The sequence below is a fragment of the Erythrolamprus reginae genome, chromosome 2, assembly GCF_031021105.1.
Source record: "Erythrolamprus reginae isolate rEryReg1 chromosome 2, rEryReg1.hap1, whole genome shotgun sequence".
Lineage (NCBI taxonomy): Eukaryota > Metazoa > Chordata > Lepidosauria > Squamata > Dipsadidae > Erythrolamprus > Erythrolamprus reginae.
In genome coordinates, this window is record NC_091951.1 from 219,144,097 (window position 1) to 219,163,452 (window position 19,356).

Consider the following 19,356-nt stretch of genomic DNA (forward strand, 5'->3'; position numbering starts at 1 on the left):
TACACAAAATGAACTTTTTTGCAATTTTTTTCTGTGTTATTACAGTATGTGTACAGTATTTTTTTCTGTATTATTACAAAAAAAAATACAGGATTTTTTTTCCTGTGTTATTACGGTATGCATGCAGTATGCTTATTCCAAACAAAATACCTCTGAATTTCAGACTTTTTGGGAAGTCTCTGTGTTCATTTGTGCTCAACAATCTTTCTTTTTTGAAATTTCTTTTCTGAACTTTCAAATAATATGTTCTATTAGCTCATTCTTTGTATGATTTGAAGTTAACAAGATATCAGGAAGTGGTCTTCCTTTTGTCTTCATGGAAAAAAATGCAATTGTTTCTTCCATTTTCCTGCAGGAATATTTTTTATTATCATTTTGATAATTGTGCAGGGAGATGAGATGTTACAGATCCTGAAATAGGATTGAAATAATTGTACACCAAAGAACATTTCTTTTCCCAGACTCTTTTACCTGCATTATTTGAACAGATAGTAAGGTTGTCTCATTAATTGGTACATGAGTAACTAATACACTTGGTATGAAAGAGAAAATAACTTTTTAAAAATGCCAAAAATGTAACCATTTTCATTTATCTGATCCCCCACCCCTCAGCCAGAGTAATCTACAGTCTGAAGAGATTGTGGCAGAGCTGGTTTATAGCTTCCTGATCCCAGAAGTGAGAAAAATGACCATTAAGGAGAAAGGTGAGGAAAAGAGCACCTTTTTACCTCTTGCTGTTAATTTATATTCTGGCTGCTTTGTTCTAATATCTAGCTATGCAGCGCTTTAGCTACTGAATAATCAATTCAAGGTAAGTACATTATCAGTAAACCTGCAGCAAGTAATGGGTAACTTCTGTCCTTGATAAAACATGTTGTCCAAAACAAACTTAGCAGACAACAGAATCTATTGGGTTCAGTCTGTCAATAATTGTGTAATGGGGCTTATAACTTAAAACTGTAGGGGGGTTTTCATCTCTGCAATTGCACCACCAGGCTCTGTGCCAGTACAAACCACAAATCATTTGGATCAAAATAGGAATCCTTATTCCATCCCAGACAAATGGTTGTCCATTTTTTTCTTGAAAACCTCCTGCAGTGGAACACCCACAATTTCAGGAGGCAAGCTGTTCCACTGATTACTTATTTTCACCATCAGGAAATTTCTCCTTACTTTCAGGTTGGATCTCTCTTTGATGAATTTTCACCCATTGCTTCTTGTCCTGCGCCCAAGTATTAACAAGAATAGATGGCCCTCTTCTTTATGACAGCCCCTCAAGTGTTGGAAGACTGCTGTTAGGTCTCATTAGACTAAACATGCCTAGTTCCCTTAACCCTTCATCATACTATTTAGCTTCCAGACCCCTTATTTGTTGCTCATCTTTGTACTCTAGGACCTCAGCATCTGTTTTATATTGTGGTGCCCAGAATTGAATGCAATATTACAAATGTGATCTTACCAGTTCATTATAGAGTGGTACTATCACTTATCATGATCTTGATAGCATCTCTCAACTGTTGATGCAGCCTAAGACTGCATTGGCTTTTTTGGCATCTGCAGCACATAAACCCCTCTCACAGGCACTACTGTTTGCGCCAAGTACCACCTATTTTGTACTTGTGCACTTGGTTTTTCCTGCCTAAGTGCAAGGATTTGGAAATTATTAAGTTATGAAGCTAACTTTTATTTTCTTTGGTCCTTGGTGCTGATCTTCATTTTGAAGAAATAATTGTAATTCCATATAATTATTGGCAATTAGCTTTTAGTGATACATGTTTACTGCATTTTGCATGCTTATCTCACCATGTATTCTATATTTCAGATGCCTTGGCTTATGGCTCAATATAGAGAAATCATTTCTACTTTGTTAAGGGTCTGTTGGGACTTGTTTGATGAGAAAGAGCTAGCTATGTCACATCTCTTGTAGTAGAATGGCTGGCACATCCTAAAAGGTTGGGTGTCTATACTACAAGAACCTCATATTGCATTGAAATAGGTTTAGTTCCAGTCCTGTGCTTTGGAAGACAGTTGTCCTCATATGTGCATTTCTACGGAGGGGGCAAAAAAAAGAGGAACTGAATTTTCCCAAACCCATTGTTGGTCTCTTTCTCTTTTTTCATTCTTTTTCTCAAAACAGTGAGGCAGGCTCAGAGAAAGCATATTCATGCCGCTCATCAGATTATCCATGGAAACACGGAGACAGCAGTAGAACAGCTCTTTTCCTCAGGATTACAACAGGCATCTGATGTAGATATTCCTCAGATTGGGTTGCTTTCTGCTACACCTATTGGTCAAGGTGTTGCTAAGCAGGAGGAAATCAAGCCTCCAAGTAGTCCAAGCCAGGAAGATAAAACATACAAAGTCAGCCCTTTCACTGAATCTGCCAGGCCTCCTGAACAATGAAGCAAAAATATGGTATGTTCAGATCAAGGTTCTTTCTTGTGTTGTCTCGAGGATACTACAGTGTGTCTATCTAGCAAGGGAGTACCTGTCAGTCAGCAAGACTGTCAATAAACTACTGCTGCTTAATCTCTGAAACAGATGCAGTTTGATTATATGTGTATAATGCGATGAGAAAATACTTTGGGAAGAAGCAGATCTGTCCCCCACATTTAGGTCACAGGGATGGGGGAAGATTCAGGCTGATAGAAGTGTCTTGAATCCTCCTCCTATGGGCTGAAAGAACATGAGCAGTTCTTCAGTTATGATCCTATGCTCCAACTACTAGGATCGTCCTTTCACGGAAATCAATCCCATTGGATACCATATGTGCCATTCCCCTGGGTGGACAAACTGCTTGTAAAATAAATAGGGTAATATAAACATTCTTAAGAAGGCAAAATCTATATGATATTTATATCAACTTACATGTTCTTTTATCTTAAAATTTCAGCAGGTATGGGGATTCTCTCACTTTCAACTCAATTTCAAAAGCTTTCTGCAAGCAAATGGTAGAGACTTTCGCGTAATCTGCAGTTGGCAAAAAGAAAGAAATGGAATAGCCAAGCTTCCTTTATAGCAAACAAATCCTCCTGGGCCATCTTTAGGGTATGGCACTGGGCAGATAAAAGAAGGCTCTGTCCTATGTGTAGTGGAGCCAGGGCTTTAATAGTAATATAGTGTGGACATTTGTAATGGTGCATTCTTAATTTGACCAATCGTGGAACAGCTAAACATTTCAGACACATTCCAAAGGGAAAAACAAAGCTGTTTGAGGAGAGAAAAATTTGATCTGTTAAGCTTTTCAATGTTTTCATTGAGAATGCTTCTCTAAGTTCAAATGCAAATTTCATTTCAGTAGCCTGGAATTTTAGGAAATAAATATTTCTGTAAAGTTGCTAACAGCCAACATTCATGGCAATCCTCAATAGAAAACAGGGATAAATGCAAAATGTTGAAAGCTAATTTTGAAAGCATGTGAATTTGGCAATTTCCCAAGTTACAACCACAATTGAGCCTGGAATTTTGGCCATAGGTTGAAGCACGAGCACTTTGTCCAATGAGCAGAATCCCACCGTTTCTGTTGCAGTTGTTAAGCAATTGCATTAAGTGGAGCATGGGGGTGCCTCAGGATGGAGGAAGTTATGGGATGCCTGGCACAGGCCACATACAAGCTGGTGTGTGTGTGTTGTGGTGTAATGCAAAACCATGGAATGGAGACAGAACCCTGGGGGCAAACCAGGGGCGGCAAAGTGGATGAGAACAGTCCCATTCCGTCACAACATTCCTTTATAGATGGGATGCATAATATACTTCTTCTGTTGGGCCTGATGAGATGGGGAGCTATAACTGGGAAGAGGTAGTCCTCAAATAACCCAGCCCTATACCATATAGGGCTTTATAGCTTATTATCAGGATTTTTGAATGAAACCCAGAAGCAAACTGGCAACCAATGCAGAATATAACGTGCATTGATCCAAGGATACCCATAACTACTACACTATCACATTTTATCCCAGGGGATTTGCAGCTTTCTAGCTACCTTTCAAGGCATCTATGTAGATTACAAATTCAGAAAACCATATGGGAAAACATGGCATAAGTGAGCATAAAGCCTTCTGATCCAGGATCGATGTTATTAACAATGGCCTTCCTACTTATGACCGACAACTGTCCATCAAGCAAGAATAGTAAATTAAGAGAAACATTCAGATAATCCATAGGTCATCCAGCACCAAAAATGGTTTAAGTTCCAAGAACCTCAAAACCCAAAGCCACTCAATCTTGCTAAGGTGCTTAGAACTATTGTTCCCCACCCAAACCCCCACAGCCCCCAAATCTGGAGACAGGACATTGCTTAATTTGTCAGGGATGAAAATGTATTCAGCATACCGATGGTACCTTACTCCATGGTGTCAGATGATCTCTTTTGTATATGTTTTATTTGTAGTTTTCCTTTAACACTATACTTAATTTGTGGACAGCATAGTGACTGGGTCAATATCCTTTTTTACAAAATGCTAAAAGAAATAATACCACTGCATATATCTAATCTTAATCTTCCGATTTCAGCAGTATCACTCTCTCCTTTCATAAATTCATTTAAATATCAATAACATTTCTTTATACAATATGTTTGTTTTCCCCTGCTGAATCTTTAATATTTTAAAAAATACCCAATTCCATCAAAATTCCAATATCCCAAATATCTAGAAACACTAATAAGGCCAATTATTAACCAAATTTAATCAGTCCTGTGTTTATATCTCAAAAGTATCCAAAATTTTCAGTCCTTAATAATTATAGTTTCCAATATAGTTTTTACACACTGTTAATAACAATAATACAATTAGGTTGACTAATCCTAGACTTCCAACTTCTAACCTTAATTTGCTTATGATTATCTATCTATGTACTGGTATATCACTATTTTCCACTTTGTGGTTTCTACTTTTTATCTTTTATCTCTATCAATAATCTCTTACCCTTTTTGAAGTTCTATCATTTATTGACTTTTTGGTCACTCTTTTATTTTCTTCTCTTGGACTCTTATCTCTCTTTCTAACATTTCTATACCCACTAAATATTCCTTTCGGCTTATCCCTTGTCTCTTTCTGCTGCATCCTTTGGGCACCCACCCGTAGTCTTTTCTTTTTCTGTTCTATTGTAAAGTCTTAGGGGATTATCTATTTGATTCGTACTTATTATCCATTTCTCTTCATTGTCGTCATTAGTTTTATCTTCTTGTATCTTATTTTGCTTTCTCTCCCCCCCCCCCCCCAATTTCTTCTGGTTTCTCATCTATTATGTGAATGTTATGTTCATCTTTTTCTTTATGCTGTTTTTTTGAAGATCTTCTACACCTACTTCATGTTTGGACAGTCCGCTTATCTCCTTATTGTTCTTTATTGTTTCATGTATACTTTTAAGCATCAATAACATTTCTTCATACACTTTTATTATCTTGTTGAATCATTTTATAATTATTTGATATAGTAATAATACTCAATTTCTCCAATGCACTGCTGCGGAGAGTCCAACATGGGTGATACTTCAGCCTGATTGGTTAGGGACTGAGTTAAATTATAATATTAATTAGCTCCGCCCTGTAGTCACCCCCTTATAGCTCAGTCTTAAAAACTCAGTCGTAGTGATAGGGACTAGAGTTTTTTCCACTGAACATATACCGTGTTTCCCCAATAGTAAGCCCCCCCCCCCGATTGTAAGACATATGGGGGGTTTCAGTGGGGTCGGCTAATATAAGCCATACCCTGAAAGTAAGACATATGTCTTACTTTCGGGGAAACACGGGGGGTATTGCCGCCGGGCCGATTGCCGAGCGGGGACGGGGCGCGGGAGGAGGCAGCGCTGCACCGGACCCCTCAGGCTGCTCCGCCCGGGATGGGGCTCCTCCCGAGCCCCCGTGCGCCCCTCCGGAGGAGCCCCATCCCGGGCGGAGCAGCCTGAGGGGTCCGGTGCGGCGCTGCCTCCTCCCGCGCCCTGCCCCCGCTCGGCAATCGGCCCAGCCGCATTGCTGGCGTTCCAGGCGGGCCGCCCGGCATAAGCAGCGGTTTCGTGCCTCTCTTGCCGAGCGAGGACGGGGTGCGGGAGGAGGCAGCGCTGCACCGGACCCCTCAGGCTGCTCTGCCGAGCCCCTGTGCGCCCCTCCGGAGGAGCCCCATCCCGGGCGGAGCAGCCTGAGGGGTCCGGTGCGGCGCTGCTTCCTCCCGCGCCCCGTCCTCGCTCGGCAAGAGAGGCACGAAACCGCTGCTTATGCCGGGCGGCCCGCCTGGAACGCCAGCAATGCCGCCGGGCCGATTGCCAAGCGGGGACGGGGCGCGGGAGGAGGCAGCGCTGCACCAGACCCCTCAGGCAGCTCCGCCCGGGATGGGGCTCCTCCGGAGGGGCGCACGAGGGCTCGGGAGGAGCCCCATCCCGGGCGGAGCAGTCTGAGGGGTCCAGTGCAGCGCTGCCTCCTCCCGCGCCCCGTCCTCGCTTGGCAAGAGAGGCACGAAACCGCTGCTAATGCCGGGCGGCCCGCCTGGAACGCCAGCAATGCCGCCGGGCCGATTGCCGAGCGGGGACGGGGCGTGGGAGGAGGCAGCGCTGCACCGGACCACTCAGGCTGCTCCGCCCAGGATGGGGCTCCTCCCGAGCCCCTGTGCGCCCCTCCGGAGGAGCCCCATCCCGGGCGGAGCGGCCTGAGGGTCTGGTGCAGCGCTGCCTCCTCCCGTGCCCCGTCCCCGCTCGGCAATCGGCCCGGCGGCATAGCTGGCGTTCCAGGCGGGCCGCCCGGCAGTCCAGGTTTCATCATTCATTTATCTCGGCTCGGAAATTATGCGGGTCTTTCAATCCTGCTGCTTCTTTTTAGCTCCTTTCCTCCTTTTTTTCGGTGCCTTTCATCAGCTCATGGACCCCAAACATTGCAGACCCTGTGCTTTTCTGACTTACCCTCGTTAAGGATGGAAGGCTGAGTCAACTTTGAGCCTTCGGGAACGCGACCCTTTCAATTTTTTTCCAATATAAGACATACCCCGAAAGAAAGACATAGGGGGGCTTTTGGGGGTAAAAAGAAAGTAAGACACTGCCTTACTATCGGGGAAACATGGTAGTGTTTAAATTAATATATTTCTGTAATAAAATAATGTATTTTTTCCTTTTTGTCTTTCTCTCTATAGATGCAGAAGATGACAAGAAGAGACAGGTGTCTACCCTCCGTGGGTATAGCCTGCAACCATTTACCGCCTCAGGGTCCCTGCCCTCCGAGGGCATAGCCCAGAGGCACGGCTCTCCATAGGCAGGGTCCCTGACCTCCGTGGCCATACCCCTATCCACAATGCCTAGTGGTTATCTTCGGAGCCGTTTGGATGAATTGAGGTCCCTGGCCTCCATGGCCAAACGTCACCGAGCTCGGAGGGGTGAAGGTACAGTTGCCCCAGAGGCACCTCACCCCCCTCCCTCATTGTTTAGAGCTCACCGCTGGCGCCCTCCAAGCCGTCAAGGGGATATTCCCGAGGCTTCCCTCTTGCGCGCCAAAAGGAAACCGCCGAATTCAGCGGCAGTTTTAAAAAGACCGACGAACAGCTGTTTGTCGGCTTTTTGAAGAGCGCTTTGCTTGCGGCTTCGGCGGTGAAGGAAAAAAGCCGCGATTCAAAGCAGCAGGCAGTTTAACTGCCTCAGCAGTCAGAGGGCAGCCCAATAGAGGCTGAGATGGCGCTACTCCCTTAGGGAGGTGACTTTCGCGCTAGAAATATAGCGCCCGCCATTTTGAACTGTCAAAATTGACAGGAGTGCATACACGCCCACAAATAGCTCTGTCAGCGCCATTTTTACCTGTTTTCACTCGGAGACAGAGAGCTAGTGGAAGTTGGAGCGCTCTAATTACCGTCTCAGGCTTTGTGAGTAGCATTATTACTGAAATGGCAGATCAAACAGCCAGCACCACTGACTCTTTAACTGGGAGAGAGGAGGTTCCGAAGTCAACTGCCAAGGCTCAGACTTCCAAGCCCAAAACTAAGGCCTCTTCCTCATCATTGAGGGAGGCAGAGAGGAAGATTAAAGCTCTTGAAGCGCAGCTGGAGGCCGCCCAAAGGCAGGCCTCGCTGAATCCCTCGCCTCCTCAAACCATGGCCCCTATACAGCCAACATTACAGCAATGGCTGCCTGGATGCTCCCCATGGATTCAAAGGGGTTCTGAGGCATCGGTGCACAGCATTGAACTTTCACCAGGGAGGCAGCCTATGGCACAACCCAGTGAAGCACCTCATAGGCCTGAATTACCCCTACCCCAGTCACAATGGGGGTTAGGAGGCTATGTATACCAACCACCTCAATCAACATATGGGGCCCAGATACCATCTGCTACTTTCACCCCATCAGCAGCGGGGCTTAGAGTGAATGAAACCTGGCAGTCTATGCCTCCTGCATTGCAGGAAATGCTAACCAGTGCTTATACCCAAGGCGTATCCGTGGGGTCTCAGAAGCCAGCTGTACAGCAAGCAAGGCCACCCAGAAGAGATCTCTGGTCGGTCCCACCGTCTTCTTCCTTCCCACTAGACTCTGAAATGGATGAAGGGGAAGTTGACATGGACCATGAGTGTGAGCTGTCGGAGGATGAAGGGCCTCCTCCAGAACAACCTGCTTCAGCAATGCTGTTCAAACCAGCATTATATGACATCCTGCTGAGAAAAGCGAAACAGGTCACCACCTTGTCTGCCTCGTCTAAACCTACCGAAGCAGCAGCGGGCCTACAACCAGCAGTACGCTTATTTACGGAGCCGCAGCCGGAATCATGCCACATCCCGTCTTCGCAGATATTTCTTGACAACATCAAGAGACCGTGGCAGCAACCGGCTGCAGCACAAGGCCCTTCAATGCTAGACCGGAAGATGTACACCTTCGATCCTGAGATTGAGGACTTGCTGGCCTTCCCGACTATTGACCAACCGGTCGCCAGCTTAGTCTCAAATGCGTTGGTTCCTTCAGAACTCGCTGAAGGACTGAAGCCTGATGACAAGAGGGCCGAAACGCTTATACGTAAGACCCACCAGATGGCTTCATGGGCCTTGAGAGCGGCCTCATCCGCTTCATTCTTCAACAGGGCCTGTATCCTCTGGTTGCAAGAAATGCAGACCAGGGTTGGACCAGACGAGGGGCGCCTTCGGCAAGATATAAGCAAGCTGATCTTAGCATCAGAGTTCTCGGCCGATGCCACTCTAACTGCAACCAAGTTTGCCTCAAGGGCAATGGCGGCCACTCTGTCATCTAGGAGGTTGCTTTGGTTGTGATCCTGGCAAGCTGACGCCAAGTCCAAATGGCGTCTGGCTTCTGCACCCTTCCAGGGTTCAGAGCTGTTTGGCCAGGCGTTGGATAAAGTCCTTATAGAGGATAAGGACAAGAAAAAGGTGCTACCTAAATCAACCAGGCGGGCAGATCGTCGCCAGACACCTTTCTACCGCAGGCAGTCCTTTTGCCAGGAGCCTGCTACGGCGGGCACACAAAATCCAAGGCCGTATTCGGGAGGATATAACCAGAATACGTTCAGGAGCAACAGAGGCGGCTACGGAAACCGAGGACGGCAATATCAACAAACCAGAAAGCCCTTTGGGAATACAAACCAGAAGGGATTCCGTGGTCAAAAGTGACTGCCTCACAGAGATTCCTATCGGAGGCCGACTACAAGCATTCGCCTCGGTTTGGGGAGACTCAACCACGGATACTTGGGCCCTCAGCACAGTCTCTCAGGGCCTCAAGCTCAATTTCCTCTGTTTGCCACGCCAACGTTTTGTACAATGTCCTTGGATCACCTGCCCACACAAGAGGGCTCTCTTGCAGCAGGAGGTATTACACCTAATGGACATAGGAGCCATAGAGCCGGTTCCCCTGAACCAGAGAGGACACGGATACTACTCAGTAGTATTCGTGGTACCCAAGACTTCGGGGGGATGCAGGCTTATCCTGAACCTGAGGCAGCTCAACGTATACGTCCGGTATGTCCGGTTCAAAATGCACTCACTCCGCACAATACTTTCTTGTATCAGGAGGGGAGATTACATGACCTCCATAGATTTGAAGGAGGCCTACCTACATGTGCCTGTACACACGGAATATCGACAATACCTCAGGTTCTGTATCAACGAACACCATTACCAGTACCGGGCAATGCCGTTCAGGTGGTCATCAGCGCCCAGGACGTTCACCAAACTCCTGGACATCCTGACAGCTTCACTGAGATCCAGTTCGGTACGCTTTATGGCGTACCTGGACGATATTGTCATCCTGTCAAGAACTCCAGAGAGAGCTCGAACGGACCTGCAGTTGACAATTCGAACTTTGGAGGACCACGGCTTCACCGTCAACTTTCCAAAGAGCCATCTAACTCCCACTACTCGTCTACAACATTTGGGAACGGTGATAGACTCTCAAATGGGCGAAGTCTTACTTTCATACGAACGCAAACAGAAGATTCGGAACATGGTAAACTTTCTTTACCATCAGGAGCGAGTGTCCCTAGCCTTACTGTCACAGATGCTAGGGTCATTCGTCTCCTGCATCGACATTGTCCTTTGGGCAAGATTCCACACCAGACCCCTGCAGTGGTTCCTCCTCCCGTACCAGCGGAGTCGATCAAGCCACTCCCAGCGTCTGGTCTCAATCCCAAGGAGTGTCAGGAGGTCCCTCCCATGGTGGCGCTCGTCCGCGCTTCTTCGAGGCTCCCCCTTCCTGAAACAGAGGGAGGTGGTTATCACCACGGATGCAAGGCTCAGAGGCTGGGGGGCGCACTCAGAGACTCAAGTTGCTCAAGGGGTGTGGACAATGGCAGAGCTAGCGGACAACCATATCAACCTTCTGGAATTAAGGGCGGTATTTCTAGCTCTTCAGGCATTCTTCCAGGAGTGTCAGGATACTCATGTACTAATTCTCACCGACAACGTGGCGACTCGATCCCACTTAAATCACCAAGGAGGGACGAGGTCAGCCAGGCTGATGCGAGAAACGAATATTCTCTTCTCATGGGCAGAGACATACCTGCTTTCAATCAGGGCAGAGCATATCTCGGGGGTGGACAATGTGTAAGCAGATTGGCTCAGCAGGTCCACCCTCCTACCAGCCGAGTGGCGTTTGGGAGAACAGGCATTTCAGGCGGTGGCAAGGAGGTATGGGACTCCACTAGTGGACCTATTTGCCACAGCAGAAAACACACACCTGCGTCGCTTTTTCTCTCGATTCCCTTCTCTGGGACCCGAGCGGATCAATGCCCTCAGGAGCCCATGGCCGGATGGCCTGCTGTATGCGTTCCCTCCAGTGTGCCTCATCCACCGAGCAGTGGCCAAAATAATCGCAGAGAGGGCCGAAGTGATATTCATTGCCCCTTATTGGCCACGCCGCCCATGGTTTGCGGATTTAATGGACCTGTCGATCACACCGCCATGGTGACTCCCAATCAACATTGTCTCACTCAGCCAGGGATCAGTCTACCATCCGGATCCCCAATGATGGAAGCTTGCCGCGTGGTGCTTGAGGGGGACAGATTGAGAGCAGCAGCGCTTCCACAAGCGGTGATTTCCACCATACAAGTGGCCCGTAGGCCTTCAACAACAAGGATCTATCAGGCCACCTGGTCAGCTTTCCACAAATTCTGCGTTACCACTGGAGTGGATCCACAATTAGTATCGGTAAGACACATTCTATCCTTTCTACAGGCCGGGCTAGACAGGGGTCTCGCCCCTAACACCCTGCGCAGACAGGTGGCGGCTATTTCCACCACCATCAAGCTGGAGGAAGGGAGATCAATCGCTCATCACCCGTGGATGAGAGATTTTCTCAGGGGAGCAGCCAATATACGGCCTCAGATGGTGCACAGGTTTCCATCATGGGATCTTCCCTTTGTGTTGGATACCTTGACGGCGCCTCCATTTGAGCCTCTCCGCAATATTCCTTTACGACTTTTATCCTTTAAGACGGCCTTTCTAGTGGCCATCACATCGGCCAGGAGAGTGTCTGAGCTGGCGGCTCTTTCGGTAAGGCCAGACCTATGCCTCTTCCACCAGAATCGAGTGGTTTTACGACCTGACCCGACATTCCTGCCTAAGGTCAACACCTTCTTCCATAGATCAACGGATATTGTTCTACCAGACTTCTGTGCACGAGGTAACCATCCGCTGGAGTTACGCTGGCACAAGATAGACGTGCGTTGGGCAGTTAAAATCTATGTTCGACAGACGGCAAATTTCCGTAAAACAGAGGCCTTATTTGTGTCTTTCACGACATCTACAATGGGAGCTAAGGTATCTCCTACGGCGATTAGCCGTTGGGTGACGTCATGTATTATTACAGCCTACACCTCACGATCAAGGACAGTACCTGAGAACATTACGGCTCACTCCACAAGGAGTGCTGCGACTTCTGCGGTGTGGTCCACCCAGGCGCCTTTGGAGGACATCTGCCGAGCTACGACCTGGGCCACTCCGAATACGTTCATAAAACATTATAAACTGGAGTCCTTTGGGTCCTTGGTTCCGGCCTTTGGCCGAAGAGTGCTGCAGAGGGTGTGTGATTCCCATACGCCCCTGGTCCAGCCTTCTCCCGCCCTGGTATCGTAATCTTGGGTATATCCCATGTTGGACTCTCCGCAGCAGTGCATTGGAGAAGGACCGTTGAACTTACCTGAACGGTCTTCTCGATTCCACTGCGAGGAGAGTCCAAACCCAACCCGGCCATTTGGCCCAGGAGCTCAGTTTTTTGTTGAAGTTGAGTTAATAAAGTTGTGTTAGTTGCACTACTCCTTCGTTTTTATTGACTGAGCTATAAGGGGGTGGCTACAGGGCAGAGCTAATATTATAATTTAACTCAGTCTCTAACCAATCAGGCTGAAGTATCACCCATGTTGGACTCTCCTCGCAGTGCATCGAGAAGACCGTTCAGGTAAGTTCAACGGTCCATCTCTGATGTTCCAATGTCCCAATATATAAAAAGTCCAACAAAGCCAATTATTAATAAAGTTTAATGTCTTGTGATTGTACATCCCATAAATTTATAATTCTTGGAGCTCTTTAGTAATTTACAGTGTTTAGTTTTCCACCTATTCAGCTTCCCAATTGTCCAAAAGTTAAAGTCTTATTTAGTTTTTCTCTTCTATCATCTTTCTTCTTTTCCCTCATATGATGTTCTGTCAAATAACTTTAATAATTCAAGTCCAAATTGGTCCACCAAATTTCCTCAGATCTTTCAAATCCACTATCCATTAAACAGTTTCAGTAGAATTTTAGTTCTTTCCAATTTAATTTGTCTTAAGGATCTTCAAAAAGCTCACCAAGTATTTCCAAACATCCAAAATGCCTTCTGGAATGGAGTCAAAGTCAAGCCACCTTCCAGGTGTTGTTTAGTTTCTCTCCTTCCTTTATGTGTATTAAACAATTCTCACTTTCACTAGTTTCCCACACCAGAGTGCTCTTCTTCTTCCAGTAGATGGCTCCCCTGCTCCAAATTCCCACCTTAAATAGTGTTTTCCAAACAGCTGATTATCAGATAAATCCAGGTTTAAAAATAAAAATGCAGTTTCGCCCAATAATTACCTTTCCAATTATTTTTAGGTCTTCTATATTTTAAAGCTTCCATTTGTCATTTCTTAATCTTTAATCTTTCTCCATGTATCTAATCACCTTTATTTTTGAAAATCTCTCACTTAGGTTAAGTCTCTAGAATAAAAGTTGGAAGTTATCGCATTTCCTTTCCTTACGACCCCTCCAAGATGTTTTGACCCTATAGGGCAGTGTTTCCCAACCTTTTTTGAGCCGCGGCACATTATTCACATTTACAAAATCCTGGGGAACATTGAGCGGGGGCGGGGGGCGGGTGTGTGTGTGTAAAAAAAAGTTTGGACAAAAAATATCTCTCTTCCTCCCTTTCACTCTATTTTTCTCTCTCCCTCTCTCTCTCTCTCCCTTCCCTCCTTTCTTTCCCCTCTCTCTCCATCTCTCTTTGTTTCTCCCTTCCTTCCTCTTTTTTGCCCTCCTTCCCTCTGTCTTTCCCTCATCCTCCTTCCCCCCTTTCTCTCTTGCTTTCTCTCTCGCTGTCTTTCTCTCTTTCTCTTCCCTCTCTCTCTCTTGCTATCTCTTTCTCTTTTGCTTTCTCTTTCTCTCCCCCCTCTCTCTCCCTCTCTCTTGCTCTCTCTTTCTCTCTCTTGCTTTCTCTTTCTCTCCCCCCTCTCTCCCTCTCTTTCTCTCTCTCCCTCTTGCTATCTCTTTCTCTCTCCCCCCTCTCTCCCTCTCTTGCTATCTTTCTCTCCCCCCTCTCCCTCTCTTGCTATCTTTCTCTTTCTATCCCCCCCTCTTCCTCTCTCTACCTCTCTTGCTATCTTTCTCTTTCTCTCCCCTCTCTCCCTCTTTCTCTCTCTCCCTCTCTTGCTATATCTTTCTCTCTCTTTCTCTCCCCCCTCTCTTCCTCTCTTTCTCTCTCTCCCTCTCTTGCTTTCTCTTTCTCTCCCCCCTCTCTCCCTCTCTTTCTCCCAGTAGCCGTGGGGCGACGGCAGGGTGATCAGCTGTGAAGCGGAGCTCCAGAACGGAGGCACAGACGGCGGTGGCTAGACGCCATACATTTCTGGCGTTGCGCTGGGCATGGACGTGGGGCTTGAGCCTCCGTCCTGGTCCAGCCAGCAGGCAAGTGCCAGCCACGCAATTCCAGCATTTCCAGCCGCCGCCGTCGGTGCCTCTGTTCCTCTGTTCCGTAGCTCCGCCTCACAGCTGATCACCCTGACGTCGCCCCACGGCTACTGGGAGAGAGAGGGAGAGGGGGGGAGAGAAAGAGAAAGCAAGAGAGGGGGGGAGAGAGAGGGACCACCCTGCCACCGCCCCACGGCATGGCTCCTGCCCGCTGCCGCCGCCATCACCCTCCCGCTGCTGCTGCCCTCCCACCAAGCCCCAAAGCTCACCTGCTGGCAGGGAAGCTCCAGCCGGGCGGGGCGCCGCAGCTGCTGGAAAACTTGGAAGGCGCAAAGAAGCAAGCTCAGCTTCCGGTCTCACAACTTTTTTCTCTTCGCAAAAAGTTGCGAGACCAGAAGCTGAGCTTATTTCTTCGCGGCACACCTGACCATGTCTCGTGGCACACCAGTGTGCCGCGGCACACCGGTTGGGAAACACTGCTATAGGGCAGTGATGGCGAACCTTTTTTCCCTCGGGTGGTGAAAGAGCATATGCGTACGCTATCACGCATGCGCAAGTGCCCACACCCATAATTCAATGCCTGGGGAGGGCAAAAACAGCTTCCCCCACTCCATGGAAGCCCTCTGGAGGCCGGAAATTGACTGTTTCCCAACTTCTGATGGGCCCACTGGCTTGTGATTTACCTTTCCCAGGCTCAAAAGGCTTCCCTGGAGTTGGGGGAGGGTAAAAATGCTCTCCGGTAGACAAAAACATCCTCCCAGAGCCCTTACGTGAGTCAAAAATCAGCTGGCCAGCACACACATGCATGTTGGAGCTGAGCTAGGGCAATGGCTCATGTGCCAGCAGATATGGCTCCACGTGCCACCTGTGGGACCCATGCCAGAGATTTGCCATCACTGCTATAGGGTCTCCCGGTCAGCAGATACCAGTTCTTCATGGTGCCCGGCAAAGCTCTGCCATTTGCAGTTCTCGCCCCAATACCAGCTGGTCTCCTTTGCGTTAGATGATCTCACCCATCACTTTTTGTAGATGAAGTCAGAGAGAATACTAAAACCGGAGAGAATATTAAACTTCATGTACTAAACTGTACAAAGTAGAGGCCCAGAAAAGGAGGTTTTGAAGTCCATTAGGAAGTCAAGAAAAGCAAGGACAGAAACACTATCATCCATCACTCTCCCTTCAAAGCTAATCAAAAAGCATAACTAATGCTGTTTCAATCTCATATCTAGGTCTGAAACCTTAATGAAGGGTAACCTGTTTTATGCAGGATTTTCTGACACTATTGCATATATATCTTCTCAACAACTTTCCCTAAAAAGTGTGGAGGGGGATTTTAGATTGATCCTTCAAATCAGTTATTTTGAAGAACGCATGTGCCATGGTAGCAGATTTTTATCTGGAAAAGAAAAGCTAAAGAAGTATAGTAACCTGCCATTCAAATAGCCAGGTATATATTTTCATTTATGGATATCCTACCTTGTTGCAAATATTCTTGTTTTTTGATATTATTGATTTAATAGTAGTGAGGAATCTACTAGAACCAGTATTGCTTTGGAAATTGCTTTAGAATATTATATCTTATCATGTAAAAGTTCAGTCAAAAGTACTTTTTTCGCAAGGGATGGGATCAGAACTGGCCCAGCAATCTGCAAAGTAAGTTTGTCATTTAATGGATTCATTTTGGCCAAGTGGATCAGGAGACTTGACCTTTGCATTTTACCATGGTATAATAAAAATTAGTGTAACAAATCAGTTCCTTCTGGTCTGGTCAGTGTGGAGAGTCAGGATTTCAAGGAACTATTAAGAAAGAAAAGGAAATTGACACAGAACTGGAATCAGTTAATTTTAACAAAAGAAATGAAGCATCGCAGTAAATAATAGTAAAGAATTCATACGGCAAAATGGAAAGTTTGCAACAGTGGTCAGATATGGGTGGAAAGGACTTAGTTCAACAGGAAGTAAGGTGGACTCCTGACTAGATTTCAGATTCCATTAATGAATTAGGTCCTGATCAACCCTTAAATTTATTAATTGATTGAACAATTAAAATGTGGCAAGTGCCTTGGATGAGATAATCTAATTTCAAAAAGAACTGTTGGAATTGCATAGTAACCAGTTTAGTCATGCTCTTTACAAACACTGATAAAACAGCACTCATTCCTGATGATTGGAATCTATCACTAACTTGGATAAGGCCGGCAAAGCTGGCAAGATTTTGGAAGGCTATTCCACAAAACGGAAAATTTGGAACAACCAAATTCTTCCTGACAGAGCCAAATCAGTCTGATAAGTTGAAGGGTAAAGTGGAAAAGGAATTTTTCTCTTTTTTTCACTATGGATTCAAACACTTCTCAGGTATAGAAGAATAAGCATTCAGAAGAATGTGTATGCATACATAAGATGTGAATCTAAGAGAAATATGATGGAAAAAGGGTATCTTACAGGAAAAGCAGGACACAGAGAAAAATATAGCATATCTAATGTACGGGGGGTGGACAAACAAATGGAAGCACTTGACTTTTTGGCATCATAATGTTTGTACATGTTCAAATTAATCAAAACCTGACATATTTTATTGGTTGTTTTTAAAATTCTGTTATTTGATATGTTTTTTTAAACTACCTTTTTTTTGTACAGAAATTTAAGGAAATTGGTTATAACCTTCTAGAAATGGCAGACCTCTCAGACTTTCAAAGAGGCCAAATTGTTGGTGCTCGAATGGCAGGCGCTAATGTAACAGAAAGTACCCGAATGTTTGGCGTTTCAAGAGGTAATGTCTCAAAAGTAATGACTGCTTTTGAAAGAGAAGGGAAAATGTCCTCAGCCAAGCACAGATCTGATCAAAAGTCAAAGTTGTCTGAGAGAGACCGTCGGACTCTAAAGCGGATTGTTAGTGCGGATCGCAAGACCGCAGCTCCTAAAATCACTGCAGAGCTCAATAGACATGTTCCACAAAAACTGTTCGAAGGGAGCTTCACAAATCTGGATTCCATGGAAGACCTGCAATTAGAAAACCTCTGCTCTCAAAGACAAATGTTTCAAAGCGTTTATAGTGGTGTAGAAACCACCAGAAATGGTCCCTCGAGCAATGGCAAAATGTGATTTTCTCTGACGAATCATTTACCCTTTTTCCGACCTCCGGACGTGTTTACGTCTGGAGACAGCCAAAAGAATAATTTCATCCAGACTGCCTTCTCCCAACTGTCAAACATGGCGGGAGTTCAGTGATGATCTGGGGTGCTATTTCTTGGAAATCCACCGGGCTAATGATTTCCCTTCATGGAAGAATTAACAGCCATCACTATTTAAGAATTTTGGCCGACCAAATTCATCCTATGGTTCAAGAACTGTTTCCAGAGGGGATGCCATCTTTCAAGATGATAATGCACCAATCCATTGAGCAAGAAGTGTTAAAGAATGGCACAAGGAACATTCTAATGAATTTCAGCATATCATCTGGCCACCACAATCACCAGACCTCAACATTATTGAGCATTTATGGTCGATTTTAGAGATTCAAGTAAGAAGTCGATTTCCACCTTCATCGTCTCTAAAAGAACTGGAGGGTGCTTTAACTGAAGAATGGGCTAAAAATTCTTTGGAAACAATTCACGATTTGTATGAATTAATACCTCGGCGAATTGAGGCTGTATTTGCCACAAAAGGTGGACCAACACCATATTAAGAGATATTTTGATGATTTTTTCAAGGTTTCCATTTTTTTGTCCACCCCTGTAAGTAAGTTAGGTGAAATTAGAACAAGACAAATCATGTTAGGATAAGCAAAATAAAGAAAAGGCAGCAAGCAAGCATGGTATAGAAAAGCAGGGTGGAAGAGAAAACATTGTCTGTAAACAAGCAAGCAATAAAGGATGGATGTACTTCTGTACTTACAGTCCATTTTAACTAGATGAAGAGATTGCGGGAATCTGAAAATGAAGCCTTTATGCTTATTTCAGTTCACTTCCTGTATGTTACAATCCCATTTTGTCTTACTCCAGCTTGCAAGTGCTTGTATGATCAACAAGAAATGAAGAGGGTTTTTTTAAATTGAAGCAGTAGTCACATGACTTGTGCATCTAGCTTTCAAGAATGTTAACAGAATAGGCCTCTTCTCATCTGGTGGAACCAGTCTTCACAATGGCAGTTCTTTGACCAATCATCTTGAGGATTGAATTAGTCAAGTTGAATACTTGCTTGGATACGCCTTGTAACCCCAGATCTGACAAATCTGAAGACTAGACTCGAATGTGGCATGCTAGTGAATAGTATTTGAACTGAGCAAAGTCTCCTTCTTGAGGCTCTGTGTTAGACTAAAAGTGAGAAGTGCGATGCAAAAGGAAGAAGAGGAAAGGTGAGAACTGAAGGCTGGTTCCACCAGATGAGAAGAGGCGTTCAGGTAAGGTTACAAGGCCTATTCTCCATCCTATGGTGGAAACAGCCTTCACAATGGGACTTATCAAAGCAGAGGTCCTGAGGGGTGCGGAAGGATTTAATGAGTGTCCACCTGTTGCAGGACTCTCCTGCCAAAGGCGGTGTCTGCCAATGCGTAAGAGTCAATTTTGTAGTGACGAATGAACTGGGAAGGCTGCGCCCAGGTGGCTGCCCGAGAGAACTCTTCGAGTGAAGCCCGCGTGCACCAGACCGCATATGCGATTGCACTCCTGGTCGAATGAGCTGTGATTCCTGAAGGAATGGGCAAATGGCTACCTCATATGCTTTGGCAATGGTGTTCTTGGTCCAGCATCCTATGGTG

The 19,356-nt window shown here is 45.9% G+C and overlaps 1 protein-coding gene across 5 annotated transcripts in view; it reads left to right on the forward strand.

Annotated features, from left to right (window-relative positions):
* Positions 1-19,356, forward strand: part of CFAP91 (cilia and flagella associated protein 91) — a 514,242-nt gene that overhangs the window by 22,781 nt on the left and 472,105 nt on the right. Inside the window, exons 16-17 of one of the 5 annotated variants that reach the window (XM_070741895.1) lie at positions 613-704; positions 2,138-2,538. In XM_070741895.1, the coding sequence (XP_070597996.1) occupies positions 613-704; positions 2,138-2,403 (358 nt within the window). In that variant the 3' untranslated portion in view covers positions 2,404-2,538. Of the gene's footprint in view, positions 1-612; positions 705-1,822; positions 1,922-2,137; positions 2,539-19,356 lie in introns of those variants that run through there. The other 4 variants (XM_070741897.1, XM_070741896.1, XM_070741899.1 and 1 more) reach the window with 4 other exon arrangements.